This window comes from Dermochelys coriacea, chromosome 5, assembly GCF_009764565.3.
Source record: "Dermochelys coriacea isolate rDerCor1 chromosome 5, rDerCor1.pri.v4, whole genome shotgun sequence".
NCBI classification, from domain to species: Eukaryota; Metazoa; Chordata; order Testudines; family Dermochelyidae; genus Dermochelys; species Dermochelys coriacea.
Window position 1 is genome coordinate 97,270,933 of NC_050072.1, and position 18,760 is coordinate 97,289,692.

Below are 18,760 nucleotides of genomic sequence, written 5' to 3' on the forward strand. Positions count from 1 at the left end.
ACTCCTGACACAGCTGAGTGGGATGGTGAGTAGCAAGCTTTGGTGATGGCAGGAGTCTGTTCAAGGACACCCCTGGTCAGGCAGGCCTCCGGTTGGGCCCAAAGTGGTTTAATTTACCCTACTTACACACTGAGTTTCCTGAAGGACCAGAGCCTGAATATTCACACTTTAAAAAATAGCTGTTTTGAAATATTTACAGAACAATCCCCTTCCCCTCACACACTATCTTTCCTATCTTTAACACCTATTTTTAAAATGAAGTTGTGCTCATTTTTCATTCATGAGAAGAGATTACCACTAAGGTTGATGGTGCTTATGTTAATTGTCCATCACCATCATTACACTTAATCAATGTTTAAACTCTTTTGTATGGAAGAGGAGAAGTAGAACTAAGAGGCTCGGCACCTGTTTTTATACACACACACACACACACACACACACACACACACACACTTACTTTAAACACAAGTACATACTTCCTTGGAAAATATTCCCATCCAAATCAAGTTAGTGGTGTTACTAAAGACTTCCATGTGGAAACCTTCCAGACAGCTGATATTTGGCTGTCTGCAGAGTCTACACTTCAAAGTCCTTGATCAAGTGAGTTTGGCTGGCAGCTGCAAAGACTGAGACATGACCATCATTTTCAGACACTAAATAATAATTTAGGAAAACATTACAGAGTTAACAAAAGTTGCTGATCACTCCCATCATAAAGAAAAGAGGATTTAATCTCCTTTCCCACTGTTTTCAAATCACACCCCTTCATTTGTACACATTACGAACTCTACTTCTGCTGCGTCTGACAGGCGCCCCAATTCTGGCACCTCCGAGAATGGTAAAAAATTACTTTGATAGCATATATGGGGCTAGGCATGCTGTTTGGGTAACATCTAGAGATAGAAAAGAATGCAGACTCACTTCTGCTGACACATGTAGGAAAACAACATTAGGAAGGTAATCATGATGTGCTGTTTTTGCTGTCTAGAAGAAAAGGAGGACTTGAGGACCCTTAGAGACTAACAAATTTATTTGAGCATAAGCTTTCGTGAGCTACAGCTCACTTCATCGGATGGTTTGCTGTCTAGGTATTGCTAGCTAGCTATTCGCGTAGCTGAAGTCCAAGTATCTTAGTTCGACTTACCCGGCCGTCCTCACGGTGGCGAGTCGACCGCGGTGGCTCTCCCATCAACTCCACTTACTCCTCCTGCCGAGGTGGAGTACAGGTGCTGATTCGGGGATCAATTTATTGAGTCTAGATTAGACACAATAAATTGATCCCCGATAGATCGATCACTACTATGTTAGGTATGGTGTGGAGATGGCCCTTCAGAGGCAGAGATTCAAGGAGATTTCTACCTCATTGACAGAAGAGGAATAAGGAATGGGAGCAAGCCTGCTGCTGTTCCACTTCAGCAGCAGTGTACTCCCCCTCCATGCCCATTTAACTCTGCTGGCGGGTCAATGCATAGGGAGCCCATGGTCCTGCCTCCTCTCCACTCCTTTTGACCATAATAATGCTGTCGGGTGTGTTGGGAGGAAGCGGCCTCTGCACTCTCTGAGAGGAGGGACTGCAACTGTGCTCCAGGGATTGCTCAGGGGTGCAAAGAGCAGAAGTGTTCCCTGAGCCACGTCTCTCCTCATGCACACACGTAACCTGGCCCACTATTGTTTATACAGTTTCACAGGTGTGCATAGAGCTTTACATGTACATAAAAGGACAGATTTAAGGGAAAACTAGTCTCACAAAGCAAATATTGCATTTTAGCTGATCTCTTTGCTCTTCTTATCATTAAAGAAGAACTAACATTCCTAGAGGCTTATGTCCATTTATTTATCCACAGAGCAGCTCCTCTGACCCCCACCACTATAAAACCAGAGACCATCTAGCAATGATTAACTATGCAAGCTTATCAGATCTTCCTCAGTTTTTCTAGGAAAGATACATAATCCCTTATTTTGGGCCAACACTCTCATGTATAGGAAAAGATGTAGGATGTTTAGAAAAGACTGTTCCTCTTTATACCTAACAGTGATATAAACTTTATTATGTGCTGCCCCCCCTAAAGTGCAGCCTTTAAAGGACAGAATCCATTCCCAAGATCTGATCAAATGCAGAAGTATTTATGGCTGTTATGTATAAATGCAGTCATTATTTAAAATCTCATACAGTCTCTAGGTGAACTGGGCCAAATTAAAAATACAGTACTTATAATGTCTAATATAGCTAAACTGAATTTAAGTTATGCTGCTACATCTTGTCCATTTTAATGAAATGATCTTCAGTTCTTCTGATCACCTCTTCTCACAGACAGTTTAGCCACTATAAGAGTGCCTGATTATTAAATCCCCCTTCAGATACTGGACTGACAGAAACAAATGAAACAACTACATGGGATGCAGAATGTCTTCTCCTAATTTGATATTATCCAGCAATTGTCACTATTCCCTCTAATTTTCCAATCCCTGGAAACAGCTTTAAAAGTGTAGAGGTATTGCCTAATGTTTATGCTGGTGCATGCTTTATATTACCAATATTGAATCAATGGAAGACACTGCTGGCAGTATGAGAGTTTAGAAATACATCTGGGGGAAGAATCTCAACTAGTGTAAAATTGCCAGTTAAGTGAATTTACATCAGCTGTGGATCTGGCCCCTGATCTCATCTAAAGCCACTGGTATGTATCCAGCCAGCTGGAATCTGCAAAATTACTTGCTGAAATGCCAATATATATGGCATGTTTCTGTGCTTTTAGATATTGCTCAGCTAGATTGGGAGAAATAAAACAACAGGATTTCTTTGGAGTTTTGAATTTGTTTTTTGTTATTCTAGACCCAGGCATCTATATCAATCTTACTGAAATCAAATGAGGACAGAATTATCTGTACTGAAATGTTTTAAATACAAGACTGTGCTAAATATTTAACTGAATCTGAATTTGTTTCCACAGCTGTATTGGTGCTGTGCATATTATCAGACAGACGTGCAAGTGTAACTAGCGCTCTAGTGAAGTAAACAGGAAAATAATGACACCTGCTTAGGAAATTTTGTAGTATTCCTCTTTACACAGGATTGCTCTCAGTTTGGACTGTGTTTTAGATCTTGCGGGGGGGGGAGTGTTTGTTGTTTTTCTTGTTTTGGATATGCTGATGCCAGATATTGTGCTAGCAACTCTGTACTTGACAAGAGAAATTCCAAAACATCTGTGTTTAATTGGCAGTGAAAAGCTTCCCCCTTTCAATTCTCCCTGCTTGCCTGTAGATTGTCCTTCTCATCTAGGATGTCTGTATTTCACAGGAATTTGGTCAATATTTTTTTTTTAAAGATTTCACAATATCTTAAACATGAAGAGATTCTTAATACTTCTGAAACTAGCCACTCTCCCCTTGTTCATCCTACAACTTTTCTATCCCTCATCTGTCTGTAAAATGATCTTAGAATAGATCTTCTTTCCAAACTTTTTTTGACAGGTTATTAAAGATGGATAACTTACTTAATAGATATAGTTCTAATTCCACATAACTTTAATTGATTTCTGTTATTTGATTAATTTTATTGCAAATGTTAGAAGTATTTTGGTATGTCAAGTATAAAGCAGATTTATTTAAAGGAAAAATGGAGGGATGGTAAAGGATGCTACAAGGAAAATGTTTGTTTTTAAGCACCACTGCTTAAAGCTTTGTCCTATTATGCCTGTGTCAAATTTCAACTAAAAGAATTTTTGAGATTTTGAATTAGAACTTAGCGTTTTTCAGCCACATCCTTAAATCCCAATTCCCTTGTGTTGTGCCAAAAGCTACCAGTAATTTTAAATAATGGGATTTGACTTTTGAAACATATAACTGTGCTGCACAGCCAACAAAAAATTATGTGATACCGTTCTTTTTACTCTTGGGGATAAAACCAACAATCATGCTTTTCAAATTCACATAATGTATGTGAAACTCAAAGGAGGGTATGGAAAGAATGCAATCGTATTCCTTGCATTTTTATGTTTCTGCTTATAACCAAATGTAAATGTTTCTGCTTATAACCAAGACAACAGAAAACCACATATTTCCCCCAAAATACAGATAACTCTAAGGACTCAGCAAGAATAGAAGGAAATTTCAGTTTCTGTTCCAAGGATCACACAACATAACAGTCTGTTTGTAGGACAGAAAGGTGCACTGTGTACTACCCTATTTATTACATTACATTATAGTGGGATACACTGAAAATTTGCAGGCCAGATATGTAGATAGAAAAGTGATAGCAAATAATCAGAAAAAGGATAAAATGTATGTTGTTAGTTCAATAAAACTTATGTTTAACTTCTACATGTAATTATATCACCCAGTGACTGATTATTTGTATCAGTAAGCTTGATTTCTTCAGATAATACCAACACTATATTATCCAACACTACACTCAAGACTACCATATAGATTTTATTGATAGATTGAACTGACTGAAAGTCACACCGACTGTTCTGTGATCTATAAGAAATAAAATAAAGAGGTCTGTGGCACACTGGCAGAGCAGCATGTGGAAGTTTATACTTCCATGGTTGGTTCAGTCTGGTGGATAAAGAATTTCCATTTGCAGTTCTGTCAACATACCATCCTTTATGAGATCTAAATCCACTTAAAAAACAACAAACCTTAGGATGCAGAAAATCAACCTGCAGATTGCATTTATAATTACATCCTCACAACAATCACCTATTTCAGGAATTTAAAATACACCTGCGTATTAGCTTATTTACTAGATGAAGACTAGTTGACTAAAAGGACTTACAGGAGACAGAGCTCTTCACTTCTGAGTCACCGATGCAAATCAGGCCCTGGGCAGTAATGACTGAAAATCATTACTCTTTGATGGTCATTTGGTAGCTTATGAGAAATAGGTCACTAGTTAAGTCCACTACCTGTGGATGCATTGCCATCCACATCACAGAAAAACACTATTGCATTTTCATATTTGTTGAGAATCTCATCAGAGTGATCAAGAAACCTGATCTATCTCCTTGTCCCTAGAAAAGTTACTTCGTGAAATGTGTTGAGATAGAATGAGAAAACCTGCCCTGCCCCTACTTTTTCTATGATTGCCCCCCACCTTCTGGCATGGGTATCACACTATATAATAGGATTTTGGCCATAAAGACTGCACTGAAGCCATTCATTTCTATCTCTTATAAAATGACTCATTTTGTATAAAGGGAATAAATTTAAGGGTTGTATGCTGGTGCACTAGCTTTATAAAAGGTTTGTTGAAGAAAGTTGGCTATGATGCACGTGTGGTAACGTAAGCTATAATTTTTTAAAATCAGTGATGGTCATTTTACAGTATATTTCTCCAAAAGAGACAACTCCATTGCAAACCAACTGTCTGTAAATTTTCTTTAACAAAACAAGCCATTTGTGACTGGAGCAAAATGTAATTAAAAAACCCACTCATTTCCCTTTTTAAGACTCTTCAGGCCGAATTTCCCCTTGAATGTGCATCTGAGGTTCCCCATGATATTAAAAGCAGATGGATCTAATCATATTTGGATTACAGAAAACAAACAAACAACCTTTCACTGAGAATTTATAAGAAAATAACTCCAAACAAATTATGACAGATTAGTTGAGTGAATTAGAAGTGGAAATGCTAACAGATCTTTAGCTATAGACACATGAATACCATTTTTGTGCTGCTTAAAGTATCAGGTGCATAGTGAAGAACATCTCTCTTGTGTTGCCTTATGTAATTCTGTATCTTTTTGAAAGTGCTTATGTTCAGTAGAATATCAACATTTAAAGAACACCTGACTAAGCACAGGGACAGTATCAGATTTCAGCAACTGATGGATGAATAAAAATACATTGTGGTTACAGTATACATATTTAATAATAATAATAATACAAAAAGTATTTATAATAATTAATTAATATCCATCTCAATAACCCTGTAAGGTGAGTAAGTATTATAATAGGTATAGATAAGTGAACTAAAACAAAGAAAAGTTAAATAATTGTCCAGAGTAATCAGAGTAATTGGCAATGTAAAAAATAGACATAAGGATGACATCCTAGACTCAGGCAAGTTAATGGCAAAGTTCCCATTTACTTCAATGGGACCATTATTTCACCCTAAGAGCCCTGAATCCCAGTCCCAGGCTCTGTCCACTAAACAATATAGTCATTCTGGTGACAAATATTTGTGAATATAATTACTGAAAATACCCAATAAAACACAATGAAAATCAAACTCCATTGACCCTTAGGGACACATTTTATTAAAAAAAAAAAACAAGAAAGAGAGAGAGAGAGAGAGAGACAGCGAGAGCTGAGCTCCACCCACAAAACTCTGCACCTAACATCTGTGCTTAGAATTATGTATGTGTATGTGTAAGTTAGGCAGCTAGATTGAAAAATCTCCCAATTTCCAAGGACTGTTATTATAACAGTGGACATAAATGTAATTATGTGATTGCACATATTCCTTGGGCTTTTTATTTTTAAGGACTAAAGGTAAAGTGTTCTGTCTTTCCAGCATAACCATTTCTTACTCATGTTTAAATCAATAACTCTAGTCTTACTAGGAATAGTTATTATTGCAACCAGAAGGTATCATTTTAGTTTTTCATGCAGAGCCTGAGTCTGTTGACCTATAGGGCATGCATGCTATAAGGCTAATTTTTCTTCCCCCTGGCTTTGAAAAAGGGTTGGATTAAGGTGTATTAAAGGGGAAAAGTTGAATGGTATAATTTCTGTGGGCTGGCTGGTGTTGTTGCTGTCAGTTCAGTCTGCAATTTTTATAATGTATAGTTCTTGAAAACTGTTCATAGCCTGGATTGTGCAATGGATACCAAGCCTGGAAACTCTCTGGGGCAAGGACTGTCTTCTTTATGCTTGTTTGTACAGTGCCAACCACAATCCACCTCAACCTTGAATAGGGTTTGTAGGTGTTACTGTGATATAAATAAGTGTATGGCATGATTTATCACTGTGTTACTCCAATTTTAGGGTGATTAAGTCCACTGAAAACCATGGAGTCACACAACTGTCAAACTGAACCAATTTAGTGGTAAATCAGGCCCACAATATATGAATACTATAAATGCAGACAAACAAATTAGGGTGTATTACAATATGTTATAGTCAGTCTATGTTTCTTTATGTATCTAGTCATTGAGGTGTGGCTGTTCACACTTTCCCAGTTGATTTTACAGCCAGGTCTTTGGTTCTTAGGGCCAGTAGGAACAGAGCACTGCAGAGATAGCAGCCTCAGCAAAAATTACAGTTGCCATAACGAGGAGTTTTTGATGGGTTTAAAGTTGGGAGGAGAAATAAAAATTTTTTTGGGCTCTCTCCCCAAGCATCCTTTTTTCCTTTCTCTTCAACTCATCTCTGGAACTACCTAACCATGTAGCTGTCAGTACCTATTGCTCCTGCTCTCAGCTGTCTCTTTTAATTTAAAAAGAAAAACTGGAAGATATATCAATTTCTATTAAGCAAAATAAACCCCCCTGAGGAGAATCCTACAAGCTTTCAGATTGCAGAATCCAAACAAGATCTTCTCTCACTTTCTGTTCTACCTTCCCCAGCATCCCAAAAGATTTGGTGATTCTTGCAAAGGCAGGTAAGGTTCAGAAACCAGGCAATTTGTTTAACCTTGTTTTAAATTTGGAGCACTGAATAAAGTAATTTTAACATTACTGATAATTGCCATCTGAGCATTTGCTGATGGAATGGAGGAAATGATCTAGGAAACAAGAGTCACCTAGAACAGGATGCAATGTCTGGAAAATAAAAACCCTATAATTTTTAGGTCCCACTATCATCTAAAACCCTGTATTGAAAAATCAAAGATTTATGGCCCTATTTCCCCTACCATTTACATTCTATCTCCTCCACTCCTCAGTTTCCACAGTAATAGCTGTAATGATACTTTATAAAAACGAAATGATAAAGGTGTTGGCGTCAATCGTATGATTTCTGTGATATTTAAACATGTTTGATATTTCTAAATGGTCACCACTATCACTGGGCACTCTTCCTCCTCCTGGCCCATGCTGCTCACCTACAGTGTGTATTCCGCCAATGTGGTTCCTTACTGGGAGAAGTAGGGGACTGCATTTCTGAGAGGATCCCAATTAATTTTAGGGACTTCTTCCATCTGCTTCCCTGGTGCTATGCCGAGTGCTGCCCTCATGTGTTCTGAACAACACCAAAAGACCATGATAAAGCAAAGGGCAGCAAATGAGAGTTAAATAAAATTAACCAGATAGGATAATAAATTAATAATAGCATCTAGATGTTCAACTGTGGTCAAGGAAATAGCTTGGGGATATCTCTCAAAATTTAAATCCACATGGACTGGGAAGCTGAGGGCCTGCTAAACTAACTCATGGGATCATACCAACTTGTCAGTTTTCAATGACATTTCATTAATGAAGGTATTTTTTCATTCCCCTCCCCCACCCTTAATTTGCTTATTAAAGGTGATTGCTGAAGGGTCTGGCTTTTGTTGGAAGGTGCATGATATAATAGTCTTTCCTGCTTCTTGATAAATACAACACATGAAGTATTAGAATGCCATATCAGAATGGCAGATGCTAGGATCCTGATGAAGGATGTTAGAATCCTCTATTGAGTTACCCTACATTCAATGGTCTAGACTCTGTGCTACTGCAACTTTTTTATGGTGTTGGTTTAAGAGGGTTCCCTGGGTGGTGCAGAGTTATGGGAATAGTTCTATACCACCACACTGCCCTGCAGCCCTGGGCGGGGGGGGGGGGAGGAGGAGGAGGAGGAGGAATCATAGAATCATAGAATATCAGGGTTGGAAGGGACCCCAGAAGGTCATCTAGTCCAACCCCCTGCTCAAAGCAGGACCAAGTCCCAGTTAAATCATCCCAGCCAGGGCTTTGTCAAGCCTGACCTTAAAAACCTCTAAGGAAGGAGATTCTACCACCTCCCTAGGTAACGCATTCCAGTGTTTCACCACCCTCTTAGTGAAAAAGTTTTTCCTAATATCCAATCTAAACCTAGGATATGGCCAGAGAGAACTGCAGTCTCGGTATTTTTGGCTGACAAAAGGTCTCATAGGTGGCTGCTATAAATCAAGAGAGCTTAAAATGTAAGTTTGTCACATTCAGAATTATTATATTTGTTAGCAATGATTAGCATCTGATTCTTAAATCATGTTTTAAAATGTGTGAGGGAATGTGTACGGGAAGTTCATTCAGCTCTTTTGAAATAACCCACAATGTTGTGCAGACACTACAGTTGTTCTCTGAACTTCGTCTGAATACTTACCTTTGACATCAATTTAAACCTGATCTATTATCAGAATACAAATGGTGTTGTCTTATTTTCCTCTTTCTGTATTTCTCCAGTGTTGCCCCCATCCAATACAAGCTCTGCACATCAAAAGAATACTGAGCAGTTATATAGCAGTTTACACATTCAAGGGCCTATTCAAACATTAAGGGCTCTCTCCTGCTCCCAGTGAAGTCACTGGTGACATTCAGTAGCCATCAGTGGTACAGGATTAGGCCTTAAATGCTCTGTTATTGCTTTACAAACCATAGCTGTGCTGCTGGGGAGGTGGGATGCAAAAAGGTACATATCACTTGCAGTTCTTACAGGCAACTGGAAGGTCTCCAGTAGGACAAAAGCCTGTAGAGGTGGTCAGAAAATGGAAACAATCTGTTAAAGTTTTTATATTTTTCAATGAAATTGGATTTGCTCTCATAAGTAATATATCCCCATTTTAGAGATGAGGAAAACTGAGGCGAGGTGAAGTGAGTTGCCCAAGACCACACAGAAAGTCAATGGCAGAGTCAGGATTAGAATTCTGGCATTCCTGACCCCCAATGCTGTATTCGCTGCTAGACTGCACACTCTTGGACTGCTCCTGGAACTTTAGTACCACGTAAAGAAGTACGAAATGGGAAGCTCCTTAAATTAAGGTCCTAACTGTGAATACCTGCTCAGTGATGCCATTCAGAAGAGATGATTATGCTTCTTAAAATTACTTTGTTGCAGTCTGTTTCTTTCAACCTATAGACAAGTGAGCACTGATGCTGCATTCTTCTTTTATGATTTCAATATCAACCTGCACTGCTGATTGAACACTTGAACGAGCAAGTAACCTTTCCAAAGCAATCTACAGCAGTGGATAAAGATCAACTATTTTGATACCCCTAAGAGAGGAAGGAAAAAGGATGCTCTCTAACTTTTTGCTAGAGCAGAGGCCTGCATTAGTTATAAAAAGAAATTATTTGAGGTGGAATAACAGGTAGAATCTAGCCATGCTGAGCATTCTATAGTTTGCCTAATTTTTTGTAGTGATTGAGGATACAATGCAAACCATGTGAACAAGGTCTGTGGACTGAGAGTGCTTGTAAAATACATTTTCAAAACTATTTTCTGAGAGTGCCTTGTCCTAAACTACTGTGTAAAGACACCTGTTCACTCTTAGTGAAATAATAATTAAAAGAAAACCCATTTCTGACCATGAGGTTCATTCAGCTGACTGGTATTTAACAAGTGCTATTTACTCTCCAGAAAAAGTATACTGGAAGGAGGGGAGGGAGGAGGAGTGGTATCGCTGCAATGCAAAGCACAAGGCAGCTCAAGTATTATTCATTAGTTAATCTTTGTCATTCGTGTAAAAAAAGAAAAAGAAAGAAACTGGAGACCTTGTAGCCAATAGCTACATTTGTGAGCTCCTCCTTTCTGTTCCCCAATGACAAACAGTGAGAGTAACTGTGCTGAGGGATGGTGTTGCCATGCAGCCCAGCCAGCCAGCCCACTGAACAGGCAGGCTGACCCACTTTCAAGTACCAGCTTTTGCTGACCCTTTGAGTGAGAGGTTCTTCCAAGTTTTTGTTGTTTTCACCCTTTGATTTCTCATTTCTAAAGAACCAATCCCCCTTCCCCCTTCTCCTTTATCTTCTAGCATTCATGGAAGAAAGGAAGCTTGTTTCTTGCGCCTCACTTTGCCTTAGTCAATTTCAGAAAATTCTCTTTTCGGCCTTGTTATGAACATGCTTTGGAAGAAATATGGGTCTTGACATCAACAAAATTATGATACAATTCCACAAGGATCAGAGTAATTCATCTATGAAAAACCCATACTTTAACTGTTACTCTTGGCAGCAGCGAAGGATAATAGTGAAATATTATACTAAATATTGCCACGTGCACTAGTAAAATACAGTCTCATTCTTGCCAGCAGCGGTGTGCAACTCCCGCTTCCAGCTCAGGTTTGGATGCTGTGATTTAATCTAACTCTTTTGCTTCTCTTCTATCCAAAAGCAACAGAGGTTTAAAGAGAGCTGGATTTTTATTGGAACCATTTGCTTAGCCTAAGTTGCCAAAATAATTTAGTTAAAACTGGTGCTTTTATTTGGGTTAAAGTGATGCTTAGCTCCACAGAGGTCGAGGCACTTAGTTTGTCTTTCTCCTTTTGAATTCCACTATGAAGTCAACTGCTGAGTTTCGCCAGGTGAAGTTGTATTTCCTGCCTCCCCACAGTCATCCAGGTCTACATTCATGATTTTAGACAAGTGGGGGAGAAACCCTCCTTAACTCCTTTACCTCATAAATATCTGCCACCACAATTCAAACATAGCACATGTGTGTCTTCCAGTTGTTGGGGCGTTAAGCCAGAGAAAGAATTGCTGTAACTATAAAGGCTCTGTTGCAGTTGCTAGTATATCATGTGTTAATGCAACTCTTCAATTTCCTAATGAGAGACAACTGATGTAAGATACACCATAGTATGATCCTGAGTACTATGATGTTATTGCCTTTCTTGGGAACAGGTAAAAAAATACAAAGGGATAGAATTCTGGAAAGTAGATAGTAACCAAGATGCTACATTTACACCACTTGAAGACCATAGTCTAGATAGTTTCAATCACAATAATAAGATATCAACACATATTTCCTTCCAATACATTTTTAATGCCAGGCTATGCGTCACAGTGACAAGTACTATACTGACAACATCATTAAGTATCTCTCTGTGTGTTCTTGCATGTAGGTGTGGGCCTTTGTATCGCTATCTTTTTTATATGTATTATAAATGGGTCAAAACCAGACCCTTGAATGTGAAAACATTTTAATTTTGAGGCGGTCTGGACTTGAATCCCCATTTCCAAAACTATCTATCGTTTAGGTTCTGGATTGGATCCAAAAATGAAAGGGGCCTTTTTTCTGTTTCTAATTCAGTTGCAGCGGAAATGTCATGGGGCAGAATTACATATTAAATATTGAACATTTTAATTTTGAGGCGGTCTGGACTTGAATCCCCATTTCCAAAACTATCTATCGTTTAGGTTCTGGATTGGATCCAAAAATGAAAGGGGCCTTTTTTCTGTTTCTAATTCAGATGCAGCGGAAATGTCATGGGGCAGAATTACATATTAAATAGGTTCTGTGGTGGATGTTCTGTGATCTGGAATAGGTTAAAGCTACGGTTTAGATTCAAGGCCAAATTTTAGTGTGAAATTGTGTGAAAATTTGATGGCTCTGATACTTCGTGGACTGTTCTCAGGAGTTTTTGGCACAAAATGGCATAAATCTCACAAGATAGACTCAACTTAAAACTTGGGTGGAATTCTCATGAGAATGGAATCAGAAATAGACCTTCTGGGTTTTGGATCCAACGCAGAAATAAAGCCAATAAAGGGTTTAGACAATGGGAACTAGAATTTAAACCATCTTGAAATACAGAGGTGTTTAGATTCAAGATCCAATTTAGCCCATCTCTAAAATATAAGCAGAATTATATGGTATTGCTAGTCATTGACTATGATGGTCTGTATATATATCTATAAAGCTGGTCAAAACCAGTAAAACATTTAGTGAGAACTTTAAAACATATCTGAGTTTTTTGAAATTTTGAAAATGTCTGATTGAAAAATGGGATTTCTGTCCCTTGAGACAGTCTGATATTTTGACACTTGTTTTCATCCCAAATCAGGGCAAAAAGCTGAAATATCAAAGCCTTATTGTGTAGAATGAAAAGTTCTGAAAAATTTCTATTCAGTAATGTCAAAACATTCCATTTTGCCATTTTCAATCAAAATCCCTTATATTCCCAAATTGAAATGTTTTATTTCAGGTTTGCTTGACATTAAATTCTGTGATCTTAACATCAAGCTAGACCATCTGTACACCTGTGCCTGGAAGACACAAAGACCTGGTTAAGATGCTTTACTGCCTGCTTTGTGCTACCAACGTAGCAAAAAGTAGGCAGTAAGGGTTGACCAGAATCCAGCCCATAATTTTTACTTTTCTAGTAATTTCAAATCCCAGTCCTTAAAGGAGGAGAAGGAACACATCTCTTTTGTTAATGAAAAAGACCAAAAGCTGCAAATATTGCAGATGACAGACAAACCATCTGAGAATATTTCCCTCAGCTTCCCCTTTAAATGTCCAATTTTGTTTTTGCCTGTCATGGTGAATAAGAAAGGAAGCTCTCACCCTTATAACCAGCAGCATTGGTTTTCCAGTCATTAGAATTCAGATGTCCTGCACGTGAAGTCCTTACAATAATATGCTGTACGTCTCTCCAGGTCAGAGATGGACTAAGGAAAAGGGCAAAGACAAAGTGAAAATCAGAACTTTCTTACCAAAAAGGAAAAAAAAAAGTCAAACAAGTTAAAAAACAAAACCACAAACAAGACCAGTGTTCAAAGTAACATGACCCAGCTTTACAGGATTGATGTATCAAATTATTTCTACCTCTACTATTCTTTTTCGATTATGAGAGATGCATTAATTGATAGGCAGCCTGTAAAATACACACATTCAGTATTCCACACATGTGAATTTACAAAGATGGATAAAAAAGTGTATTTGACCTAGAGATAACTAATATGACCACCAAGTTGTTCATGTTGCATCTGTACATGGTTGCCTACCTCAGATATGCACAAGAGAAGAAAAGCATAACAGATCACAAGCTGATTCATATTCATTACGGCCCCAGTCTGGCATTCCTTTCACACTCTAAACTTCCACTGTAGTCATTATGGAAGCATGAGTCTATGTTGTCATTGACTTGCTCATTATCAGCCAGATTCACTACTGGTCATCAGGCAGAGATCAATCCTGTATTCTTTATGTACCCAAAACTCCCAGGAATGAATTTGGGTAGTTAATGGCTGTGATGAAGTGGGAATTTTCTGTAATATTGTATTAGTCCTGTGTGTGCCTCAGTTTCCCTCTGTACTTTGCATTGATACACTGTGGGTGCAAAAGGATTAAAAATTAAAAGTTGCTCTTGAGGCAGAGCAGGAGACATGAGACATGTTGTTACGTAAGTGTTGGGAGGGGGAATGAATAGATCATTAAAGAACTGGCTGAAACCAACCCATATCAATGGAGGATCGATCCACAAAGACATTGGGAGCCCTAAGGATTGAACAACTGATACTTATCCAGCAGGCAGAACATGTGAACTCTACAGGGATTGGCAGGGGGGTGGGGGTGGCTGTTGGAGAGACTCAGCAGCTTTCACCTGAGACTGCTAGCGAATCAGAGCCAGAAATGGATTCCATAGCAGCACGGTTGATTGCATTGGCTTGGTGAGTATGGACTATATCTTAACCTTTGCTTCTCTGTGCTAAACTAAGGGCTTCTGATGTAGTGTTCCAGTTGACTAATAAATCCTACTTTGTTTTGAAAAGGCTGCCTGGTGTCACTGCAAATAATTGCTGAGGTGCATTGGTCCCTGAAGAGTATAAAAGTCTCTGACCAGGAGTCTATCTCAGTTGGACTCGCTGGACAGAGCTCACAGTGTAAAATAGGAGTGCAAGAACCAGAGAATCAGTCTTGGAGGCACAGAGTCCATATGGCCTACCCTTAAAGAAGAGTAGAACCTCTTGGGGGTCTGGCATTCTGAACAGGTACCTCCAAGGGACTGTTTAGAAGCTGGGAAGTAGCACTGATCCCGTGGATCTGTGACAATGGGCAAGCAACTGACAACACATATGTGAGTTTCTACAATATGTAAATCATGATTCTGTCCCTAAGGATGACAAAAGAGGATCCCATCTGGGTCTCCACTGTGGAATGAACTACCAATTTTTTCTCTCAGGAACAGAAGAAATCTTTAGAGAATGTAGCATTCCATGTGCCCTTTGTTTCACTGATAAATATTCTCAGGAGGACTTCCTTTCTAAAACCATAGCTTAAAGGCCAGGGATTATGGTGGTGTTCATTGGCAATTTCTCATTTGTTCTGTTAGCAATGAGGTGGGGAATATGACTGTTCTTCCAACAATGTTGTTAATAGTGAGAATGATAAATTAACTACAGAATGAGCAGCTATGGTAGGGCTTCACAAAAATTAAATAAAAAAAGAGGAAATGGGGATTTGTGCTCATACCATTACTCACCAAACATCATCCTCTGAATTGCCCTGCTCCTGTTCCCATTGACATCAGTGGTAACACTGTCTTTGAGTTGGATGGTGCTGTATCAGGCCCAATACTAGTTAACTATACTGTCTAGTACAGTGATTGTCAAACTTTTGTACTGGTAACAGCTTTCACATAGCAAGCCTCTGAGTGCGACTCCCCAATTATAAATTAAAAACACTTTTTTATATATTTAACACCATTGTAAATGCTGGAGGCAAAGCGGGGTTTGGGGTCGAGTCTGACAGTTCGCGACCCCCATTTAAGAACCTCGCAACACCCTGAGGGGTCCTGACCCATAATTTGAGAACCCCTGGTCTAGTAGCTAGGGCACTAAACTGGGACTCAGGAGATGCAGGTTCAATTCCCTACTCCAGCATAAATTTCCTGTGTGACCTTGGGCAAGTCACTTAGTGTCTTCCTGCTTCAATTCCCCATATGGAAGTTGGGGATAATGCTTCCCTACCTCACAGGGGTATTGTGAAGATAAATACATTAAAGATTGTGAGGCACTCAGATACCATGGTAACAGGGGCCATAGATGGATTGATCCTGCAGTTTTTCCATGCATGGAATGCCTACTAAATTTAGAGAAAGATTTCTATGTGGAACATCTGCAGGATAACAGAAACTATCCAAGCAGGTTGATTTTTCTAGGAGCTCTTTCTGACACAGGAGGTCAGAAGAGAAACTCGCCAGTCTGAGAGTTTGGTGTGCAGAACTCAATGTAGTGTTTCTTATTTTTATAATCTGTCCTCACATCTGCCAGAATTTATTTTCTCATAAATTTAACCTTTTGAAATGCTTGCTTTGTGGATGCTATACCATACTTAAATGTAGAAATAGTATCTTGTTTATCTTTTGAAGTAAGTAGCTGAAATCAATCAGGTCTATGACATCTCCTACATATAACTCAGTCTGAAGAAATTAGTGTTTTATTTTCTTGCTGAGCTGCATAAGCCAGGGTTTCTTAAATGTACACAATTAAGATGACAAACTTTAGCTTCAATAAATTGGAACTCCATAGGGAAGCAGCAGATATGCAGAAATTACTGCAAACATCTAAGTCTTCTACGGAAAACCTGCCTCTATCTCACACAGGGCAAAGACAGAAATAGACTGATGGAAATTAACAGGTTTGTGATCAAAGGGATTTCATCTTTTTGAAAGAGATTAAAGGAAGGAAATGAAAACCAATTACATTTGAGCTTCATAAATCACAATACCATATAATGGCAGTAAACCTGGGAAGTGTAGAAAATACACTCGAAAGTAACAACCGTGTGTGTGTGTGGGAGGGGTCCTCCAATGGCCATACAGTCTAAATAGTTGAAACAGGACCATAGTCAACAGAATTTTTATATATATTGACTAAGTAGGAATTGCTTAAAATAGGTCTTATATACTGTAACTAAGTTACAAATGGCATCTCAAACTCAAGTGTGGAACCATTTAAATATATACCCTTCCCTTCTATTTTTTTCATTTTTTCTTTTGTTTGTTTTTGTTTTTTGGGTGCTGACACTACTATCTTACTTTTGGATGGACTCTTGTTCCTTTGCAGCAAGTTTCCCACTAGGTTATGCGAGGCCAATGTCAACTAGACTTTGATGTGACCTAGCATCAAATACCTTTTTTTAGCTACCAATGGGGCATCAAAGGAGGTATTGTGTATTTTAGTGAAGCCAACACAAAGTCCTGCTCGCACTGGAGCCCTGAAGATGTTGGTGTATGCAGATCAGCTGGAACACTCACTTTGAAGAAGCAAGATCATTTGTGCTGAAATCTCTTTTGGTTTTCAGAACTTGTTACATTTCTTCCTAGCTGGATCAGTTTAATCAAGACTATTTAATTTTCTTGTGTGCATCTGAGGTACTGGGGCAGCTTGTGGTTAAATTATTGCATTATTTTTAAGATGCACTATTGCCTTTTGGTGATGGATAGACATTTAAAAATATTAATATAAATATAGCTTGTTTTCCAAGAAGGGGTCTCTTTTCTAGTTAGACAATTGGACTGGTATGATAGTAAGTATTAATCCAGCTGAGAGCCGGTAAAAAAAAAAGAACTGCAAAAAGTGAAAGTCATGGAATGTAATGGGCATTAAGGGCTTGTAAGATATAGTATGCTTGGACAGGCACGTAACATGCTTCAGAAAGGAATCAATAAAATTTTATACCAGATCAGGAATTTCACTAGGAGCCCATGTAATGTCTTAGGAAAACATGTAGCATTGGCTGAAGCCTTCAAAAGTACCTCTGAGAATCCCAAGAGCTGCATTCTTTATTAGGTGAAGTCTGAACAATCTGTGATTCCACAAAGCAAGGCGTTATAGTTGTCGAAACTACTGGGAAGAAAAGGCACTAAAATATTCACATCAGTTTTAAAAGGCAATATTCAAGACTGGCTACATTCAGCTAATTATTAAAAAGCAACCAGGGGATCCAGTCTCTTTTCAATGAACACTGAGCTCTCATTATTGGGAATTATACAGTGTGTCAAGATGAAAATACAACCCACAGTTAAGGTTTAATGAAAACCCACCCAAAACTTCCAGGTTGGGGAACCTTGAAAAGCAAGCTACCCTGGATCTATTTTAAAGTTCTGAGTAAGAGGCCGCTGTTATACAGTATTTGCCTGCTACATCCCATCCTCAAAACCAAACTCAGACAACAATTTCTCAAACTGAAAACCTAAAGCTAAATGTCAGGTACCCAGTAAACAGACGTGTGTATGCTCAACCTCTCTCTCATAGTGCCTTGCACGCCAGTTTGCTTACTGCAAGAGCTATTGAAGTGTAACATTTTTCTTCTATTGATGTTGTCATCTCAAACATAGACAAGCTTTTGGTGTATTATATCAAAGGCAGCAGGGAGATATAACAGCATAAGAACAACATTTCAGCTGATTTCTACAGCCTCTGTTAGAACTTCGCTGTACTATGAAGTGGGCTATTGCCAAATTGAAATTTCCTCTCTACAGTAGACACCTCATTTGAAACCAAATAGGACTGCAATTGTTCACCCCCAACTTTTGTCAGAAACTTTGACAAAAAATAAGAAATTGGAAAGGAGTCAAACTAGCAGTTCATTTGGAGAAAAAATAGATTTTTTTTTTCAAACTAGGGAGTCATAGGAGCCTATTTTAAAGCATCTGGAACCATCACAGAAGCAGTCAAGTATTTGTAAAACATGTCAAAATTGGAACCTAAGTGAGTAAACAGTTTCACTAGCCATGTAAGCCTCAGATCCAGACAAGATGTCACTGATGTTAATTAACTTACCACTTGATTAATCTCAAAAGAGTTAATGGGTAAACATCTTGAAATGAAAAAATGTACTAACAAGAGCA

At 38.5% G+C, this 18,760-nt stretch overlaps 1 protein-coding gene across 1 annotated transcript in view; it reads right to left on the reverse strand.

Annotated features, from left to right (window-relative positions):
* The window catches only part of PCSK5 (proprotein convertase subtilisin/kexin type 5), a 308,999-nt gene that overhangs the window by 109,922 nt on the left and 180,317 nt on the right, over positions 1 to 18,760 (reverse strand). Inside the window, 1 exon segment of the mRNA XM_038401751.2 lies at positions 13,471 to 13,574. Coding sequence (XP_038257679.1) covers positions 13,471 to 13,574 — 104 coding nt within the window.